Source organism: Halichondria panicea, chromosome 2 (assembly GCF_963675165.1).
Source record: "Halichondria panicea chromosome 2, odHalPani1.1, whole genome shotgun sequence".
In the NCBI taxonomy this organism is placed as follows: domain Eukaryota; kingdom Metazoa; phylum Porifera; class Demospongiae; order Suberitida; family Halichondriidae; genus Halichondria; species Halichondria panicea.
Window position 1 is genome coordinate 1751733 of NC_087378.1, and position 8056 is coordinate 1759788.

At 41.4% G+C, this 8056-nt stretch overlaps 1 protein-coding gene across 2 annotated transcripts; it reads right to left on the minus strand.

Moving 5' to 3' along the window:
- Window positions 1–7879, minus strand: LOC135330876 (ATP-binding cassette sub-family C member 4-like). Of its 2 annotated transcripts, none has more exons than XM_064525823.1 (28): window positions 7706–7879; window positions 7527–7637; window positions 6918–7023; window positions 6752–6860; window positions 6443–6555; window positions 6304–6393; window positions 5985–6148; window positions 5359–5484; window positions 4852–5101; window positions 4692–4728; window positions 4512–4627; window positions 4405–4455; window positions 4154–4345; window positions 3871–4052; window positions 3725–3821; window positions 3168–3264; window positions 2982–3076; window positions 2787–2933; window positions 2687–2724; window positions 2383–2624; window positions 2250–2329; window positions 1880–2030; window positions 1566–1687; window positions 1405–1513; window positions 1231–1331; window positions 495–1114; window positions 341–446; window positions 1–286 (listed from the first exon to the last, which is right to left on the minus strand). In XM_064525823.1, exons 1-28 carry the CDS (start codon window positions 7792–7794, stop codon window positions 110–112), a joined length of 3918 nt encoding a protein of 1305 aa, XP_064381893.1. In that variant the 5' UTR covers window positions 7795–7879; the 3' UTR covers window positions 1–109. The 2 variants fall into 2 exon arrangements, with proteins under 2 accessions (XP_064381893.1, XP_064381892.1); XM_064525822.1 differs by having other exon boundaries at window positions 7694–7879.
- Window positions 7880–8056: the final 177 nt, after the last annotated feature.

Sequence of the window (8056 nt, forward strand, 5' to 3'; positions counted from 1 at the left end):
CGCACAACATCTATATAAGCATGCACACGTTCCACAAAAAAATCCCCCTTGGTAAATCTACTGTAACAAAATAGTTTGTACAAACCACAATAATCAAACATGCGTTGTACTAGAGGCTGCTGCAATAAACAATTGGTTCATCAATTTTGTCCTCCATTGCTAACTGGCATAGCTTGATAGATGTCGCTCTGCCTGTAGCTTCCACCATCTCAGAAAACAAAGAGGTTTTGTCTTGAAGTAGGTCACGAGGCCTTCCAAATTCTTTCACTTCCCCACTTTCCAGCACCTAAAAATCAGAGAGTAGTTAATAAATCTCGCACAATAATACGGGAGAAATTACCAGTATTTTGTCCGAATCTATGACTGTGTTTATCCGATGAGCAATAGTGATGACTGTGCATTCAGCAAAATTGGAATGAAGTGTGTCTTGAATAATCTCATCAGTTCTAGAATAAACAAAAACAATAGAAGTTGGAGTTAAATATTTCACTTACTTCAAGTCCACATTAGCAGTAGCCTCGTCCAGTATCAGGATCTTGTTCTTCTTCAGCAGTGCCCTGGCCAAACACACGAGCTGCTTCTGCCCCGCACTGAAGTTGCTACCTCCTTCAGACACCTCGCCAGCCAGCTGTCCCTCCAGCTGCTCAACTGCTCCCTTCAACTGTACCTGCTCCAGCACATCCCACAACTCATTGTCTGAGAACTCGTTGAAAGGGTCTAGGTTGTAGCGCATTGTCCCACTGAATAGTACAGGGTCTTGAGGAATTATGGACATCTTGTTACGAAGGTCATGTAAGCCAATGGACTGTATGTCCACACCATCGATGGTAATGACACCGGACGGCTCGGCCAGTCGATAGAGCACTGAGAGGAGGGAGGATTTTCCTGCTCCTGTCCTTCCCACAATTCCAACCTTCTCTCCTGGTTGGATCGTGAGATCAAGGTCCTTCAACACTAGGGGCAACTCAGGCGAGTACTGGAAAGACACGTTTTTCATTGAAATCTGAGCTCTTTTGGGCCATGCTGAAACAGTGTCCTTAAATGAAGGAGGTGACTCGAAGGATGCTTCGGATTTGAGTTTCGTATACCCCAATATTCGCTCGGCAGAGATCATCTACATTGTGAATGTGTGTGTACAAGAAACACAAAGTTAAGTACCAAATTAAGGAACAAGCAAGTTTAGAGGGGTGCTCCATAAGGCTGCAAATAACTTTTTGCTATTAAACTTACGATGTTCTCTACTTCAGCACTTTGCCTGATGACATATTGCAACACATTGTTTAATACGAGAGAGTACACCAAAGCCAGACCAAGTAATGTTGGATCAAATTCTGAGGAGATCAAATCACTACTGTAACAATTAACACCTCATACATAAACAAACACCCACACAACAGTACTCACCTCTAGACAGACCAACGGCAGAGAAGGCAAACAATGCGAGAAAGGCAGTCGATACAATGTCGGCTCTCAAACCCAGCCATCTGGTGAGCACATGGTATAGGTAGTAGCCCTAAAGTGATACTGTATAGCGTGAGTATGAATGAAATAGTTATACAGTGTACCTGTGTGTGACTGTTTTGGTAGGAATGAAAGCTTCTCATAGCAAGGTCTTCTTTTTTGAAAGTTTTAATAGTGAGAAGTCCTTGCAGAGTGGACGAGATATGCGAATATAGAGGACTTCGTGCTAAAGGAGGAACAATACATCCGATCATATATAGCAGCTGACGACAAAAAAAGATTCTCAGATTAGGTTTCCTTTTAATTAAACTTGTGGTTGCATGTAATGATTCTCATGCAGATTAGGCTTCTAAGTGGCTGCATGTGTACGATAACATGTGTATACATGTGTGCATGTACATTAATTGCTGTGTGTTACCAATAGCTTCCAGTCTCTTCACTTCCCTGGCCGAGCATATGTAGTAGTAACGTAGTAAAAAAAAGAAACCCAACATCAGAGCACAAGGTACTATGAGCCAGGGGATTGCAGCCACAGACGTGACCAATGTCGACAGTGACCGAAACAACCACTGCATAAGAGAGAGATGAGAGCTACTAAAGTAATTGGTATGTCTGTGTGTGTGTGTAAGTGGAGAGAGAAAGGAGGAAAGAGATGGGTCTGATAGTGTACGCATGCATGTGTCAGACACCCTAACAACCCCCAAAAACGATCCAGATATTTGACCTGCTACTGTACAAAAGTGTACACATGTTAATTGATGAGTACATACATGTTCACGTAAACTTACGAGAAGGTATTCACAGAAAATATATGGCAAAAGATCATCAAGATATCCGATATCCTTTGAAAACCGATTCAAAATTCTTCCTACGCACACGATCAATGAACATCAACAAGATTAGTAGTAATTAAGCACTTACCTATCGGGTTAGTGTCAAAAAACAGAACTGGTACTCTCATCACGGAAGCAAACATTCTATTGTGAAGCACACGAGAGGCGTTGACACAAATGGCATAGCACATGACTGCACGAAGCAGGTTGAATCCAATCAGTGAGACAATGAGAGCTCCGTAAACCCCTCTTCTCTGGTCATCGTCGAGGGAACAAGTAGTCCAATTATCATAAACTAGGACACTCCGATTTTCTGATGTGCATTGTGCCCTGCAAAAAAATGACGGCAACGTTAAATATTCAAATTTTAGTTGAGCATCATATACACTTACCAATTTGAGAGCCACCAATCGGACACTACCACACTGCCCTGAAAATTGTATGGATAGTGTGTATCTAACGTAAGAGTACTAGTATTGTGTGAGATTGTACCTCTCCTATTGCAAACAGGAGCATCATGATGAGAATAGCCAGTATGCTTCCGCCTGCTCTGAAGTAGTGGACATATGTCTTTAGTGAGAGAGAACCGTGAGAGGTTTCTTCGGGAGTCAGCAACATGGAGGTGACATCTTCCTGAGCCTGAAGGAATAAAGAGTGAATATTACGTAGCCTTTGATATACTCTAACCTCAGTAGCATGAGTAGACGTTGATTGGAGTGAGGTCATTGAAGTGGAGTTACTCAGAGAGTACAGCTCATTGGGAGGATTGCCTCTACTAGGTCCTGCCAAGAAAATACGTAATTGTATATACATGCATGTGTATAATTATAATGAAACAATGTTTGCATCAATTGTCTTTCAACGAGAGCTTACCTGCTTTGTCATCAGCTGCTAGCAGTCCTAACAGTTCCCTTGTGTCGATTCCTCTTTTGCGTAACTCTTCGTTGCTACTACACACTTCAACCACACCCTATAGTACGCATGTACATTATAGTTATGTACAAGTTGAAACCACCTAATGTATAGCGGGAACTTTTTGCGCGGTGCAAATTTTTCGAGGGCAGAGTAGTTAAAACAGCTAGGGAGAAACTCCCACGCACTGGTATTTTGTACGTTTGCACAGGCAAAGCTTGTTGGTGGGTGTGGTTTCCTGGCATTAAACCGCGAATCTTACAACCACGAACATTTCTTTCTAAAAATTTCTCGTTATACGATATAATAACATATGCAAATCAAACACATCCATCAAGAGGAACATTGAATGTGGAATGGAATACGGATTGACAGATCCACGGAATTCAAGTTATAATAGTTATAGCCAATGTCCAAATTTTAGCCTCATCTGCATGCTTTATTTTTATCATATTCCGCATTCCTCCATTTACAACATGCTTTAACCAGAAAACACTTATTACTGAGAGAAGATGTACCTCATTCAAAACTAGTATCCTGTCACTCTTAACAGCAAACTGGACTTGATGTGTTACCAGCAAGACAACACAGTTCTTCAGCAGCCCTCTAATACACCTAGAAAATAATAATAGCCGGTAATAATCTTCACCGAGACTCATCTTACTCTTTATAGAGGTGCTTAGCAACAGCTGCATCGACAGCACTGAGTGGGTCGTCAAGGAGGTAGATGTCTGCCCGGTGGTAGACTGCTCTGGCCAGACTAACTCTTGCCTTCTGTCCCCCACTCAGAGTCACACCTCTCTCACCAACCAGAGTCAGGTCGCCCTGAGCAAGCTGCTGAATATCCTATGCACAGAAAATTACGAATGGAGGTGAAAACACAATTTTTGGTAAAATGCGTTAGTTGGATGTGGTTGGTATGGCAAAATCTTGCCACATAATTCTACCTTGCTCAGAGCACAAGCCTTGACCACTGTATTGTACCACTCTGCATTATAAGGCTTTCCAAACAAGATGTTCTCACGAAGCGTTTCAGAGAAAAGCCACGGCTCTTGTGCAGCGTAGGAAATCGTTCCTCGAATATTTATACTCCTTTCTTTTGGTATGAGCTCGCCGAGCAAACATTGCAGGAGAGTGGACTGTATAATTATGAACGACAAAATACACAAATGGGTACAAAGTGTCATTGCATGTGTACCTTTCCTGCTCCTACGGGTCCAACAATAGACAGCAGGGACTGGGACTGGGACTGTAAAATCAAAACAGATAATCTGAACACCCTGTGACTGAGAACATAATAGTTACATTGTCAATATCAAAGCTAATGTTTTTCAAGACGTCCTTGGCATCGTTTGAGTCCCAAGCAGCTGTCAAATTTCGGACAGTGATGGAGGGACCAGAAGTCTTCTTTTCTTCCATACCTACTTAGGACAGACCGAGGGTAAGGACTAGCTAGCGGTTTTGCAGCAGCCAAATTGCTCTTACCGCAAATATTTGTAGCTTCTTTAAAGGAGAGAAACCTCTGTATTAAGGAAAATACATATTGAGTTGACAAAGGTCAACACATTTTTTGGACATTTTGCTCTGGATCTTCCATTACAAATATTTCGAGTCACCAACTAAGTTGTACCGTGAAATGTAATACCTTTATTCTTGTCAGTGCGACATGGGCTTCTGAAAAGCCGACGACATTCAGAATGAGATGATGTATGGTGACCAGTCTCAGGACATAGATGAGGGACAGTGTTGTGAACACCTTTTTGGGTGTGAGGTCACCTCCGGTGGCAGTGTACACACAGAACACAACAAATGCCATGAGTGAAGCAGACATCATCATGAAGGCAAGGTTGGAGGCCCTAACTATACCTCCTTTGAGAATAAGTCGAGATTCAAGTCTGTGGCAGAGAAGGGTCGGCATGCAGTTCATTTTCTTATCAATGAACCCTATAACAACTCTGAAAATCAACTATTGAGCAGCTGGAATACATGCATGCACTGACAGGCAGACACACACATGAACACATCCAATTAATAACCATATACCTCTGGCAGCTACACTCCGAGGCATAATAACTGTAATATAAAACCTCTACCTTCAATGGACAAATGCCCCAAAAGTAATATTTATAGTCAGCGAATGTTTCACGCTTGCCTTCTCAAAGTGTCCACAATTCTCTTGAAGGCGTACTCCCAAGCATACATTTTGATCACTCTGATTCCTGTGATAATCTCGTTCATAATTCGCACACGTTTGTCAGTCAGTACAGCAGACTTGAACCTGTAGTACATAATGCGCTAAGAGTCTAGTGAGAAATCAAAACTACAGCTTCAGAATGAAAGTACGTAGTATAGTAGGTGACGGTGATAAAGTAGAACATTGATTATCTAAACACCTTGGTTCCAGAGGCAGGCCGGATATAACTGAATATGCTATAATCGAATAGATAAACCACGCTTTGATCCACCCATTTAATTGATAAACAGCATGCAGTGCTGCATACGCAGAAGATAAGCAGGCCTGTCTCCATGGTACAGCTGCAATGCGCATGTGCATTTAAGAATTTTCTTAAATAGAAAATTGCCAAGCCGGATAATCAAGGTTCCGGATAATAGAGGTTCTATAATTAGTGGATCAACAATTTTACGTAGATGCTTACTGTTGGTATGTACACAATCTAACCACTAATGTTATAGCTCTGAATGTAAAGAATTCGTTAACCAGTGATACACTATTGCATAATAATTATTACTGCATAATTATATACATCATTGCTGTACCTGTATCTTGAGAAGAGTTTGGCCAGCGAAATTTGCATTGGTATTTGGAAGAGAATGAATGCCATGATGACAAATGAGCTCCATCCTAGCTCTAGGTATATCAGGTAGAGGGTGACCGCCAAATGTATTGGAGCCATCCAGATAATGTGTGGATGGAGAAAAGCCTGAGAAATACAAATACAAATGTAGGTATGCAGTGGTACAACGAGTGCTGTATTGCACTTACTATGGAACTTCCAGTTTAATTGCTTGATATTTAAAGTGCACATTTTTCGGGGACAATATTTCTACATATCCAAATTAATATACATGCACTTACATTTTCGAACCGCTGAACATCATTGGTAGTGAGGTTGATGATATGACCGATGGAGAGCCTACCAATAGTGACTTGACTGAGTGAGAACACCTGCAGCAAGAATGTGTGGAATGAAATGATGTCAGAGACGGCGACATACTTTTTGATAGATGGCAGCAGTCATTGTGGTTCTTGCCATCATTCCAATCTTGTAGGCAGCAAGATACTGGTGTGCATGGAGCAACAAAACTGCTAGAGAACACGCTACCAAACCTGAGTGGGTAGGTTACCCCTGATGTGTGTAGCAAAGGGACTGCAACAAATACATGGCATGCACTAGCTAACAAGTGTTCTGTTAACACAAATAAAATTTACACAACTATATATAATGCAGTATATATAGGCACTTCCATTTATTGAAATTAGAGGGTGACCAATTAATAATGTCTCCCTGCTGCAGAAAACGTACCAAATGCAAGTAGGTAGGCATCTCTATCCTCTTCCACAGTAGGATTCGGTACACTGAAGTAATCCGTCAAATACCCAATAATAACAGACTGACCGACAAGCAAAGCTACCTGTAGAAATATATGTGTAGTATGTACGTTATGTTCAGTCGAATTGTGCGTCATTACCTTTGAAACAGCCAGTAGTCCTTGAAACACGATAGGCCAAAAGAGGCATCGCACCAAAGCCAATACCAGACTGTTGCTTCCTTTAGACAATTCCTTCTTCCAATGACTATTAAAAAGGAAGAGACATTGAACTCTAACATAGCTGTGAGTGAGCATACTGAGGTACTGCATCAGTTATAATATTAAAGGAGTGTCTATTATAGCAAATTAATTAATGGAGATCACGTGCAATGATCACATAAGCTGAACATAAAATGTGAGTTATTCAGATACAACTGCAAATTCATGCCCTTGATAGTAGCAGGAGTTCATTAGTATCCTGATAGTAGGCGTTTGGAAATGGCCCAAAACTTCGATTGTTAGGAAGTAGCTAGAGGTACATAAAGTTCTTGTTCACTCTTTTAGTGTACCTACAAAGCTATATTATAGCTAGAACTGCCTAATAAGTATAGTGTACTCAGTCTCGCCTCAAGCATCAAAATTTAATGGAAGTGAACGCGGATGGTTTTCGAGGCGTTTAGTTTTACCAATCCATTCTTCTCTTCTATCTATGATAATAGCATGAGACTGTATACACGTAAAAATCACACCAATCACTAATAGCTATACCTGTTGAAATCTTCTAGCAGTTTCTCGGAATCTGTTTCGGGTGGGTGAGCATACAGGTCATTTTGTGTGAGAGTTCGCTTGAACCCCAGCCACAGCAGCGGATCAACCCAGCTGCAAAAGTGAGTATGCTATTGTACACATCAGGAGAACTCTCTAGCTCAACTGACAAGAAAAACAACCTAGAAAGAAAGTTAGGTTTCCCTCTTGAACCTTGATACTTTCCTCCGTCATTTGTATCATTTGCATCATGGCCAGTGCTTGGATCCATAACTTTCAATCATCTTTCAGGCTCAGACATTGTAAGACATCTCAAAATCTGGTGAGTTTGTGCATACCGTATTACTAGAATATTTTGCGGGTGAAAAACCTTTGCGAATGAGCCAAATCAGCAGAAAATTGCGATCTGTTCTGGGTCCTGTGTGTAATTGACCATCGCAAAGTTCACAAATGTTTGATGCTCGCAAAACATTCTGTTATGCCTCAAATTCTGGAGGCGGGGCTAGTCTTGTAAGTTTGGAGGCGTGGCAGTC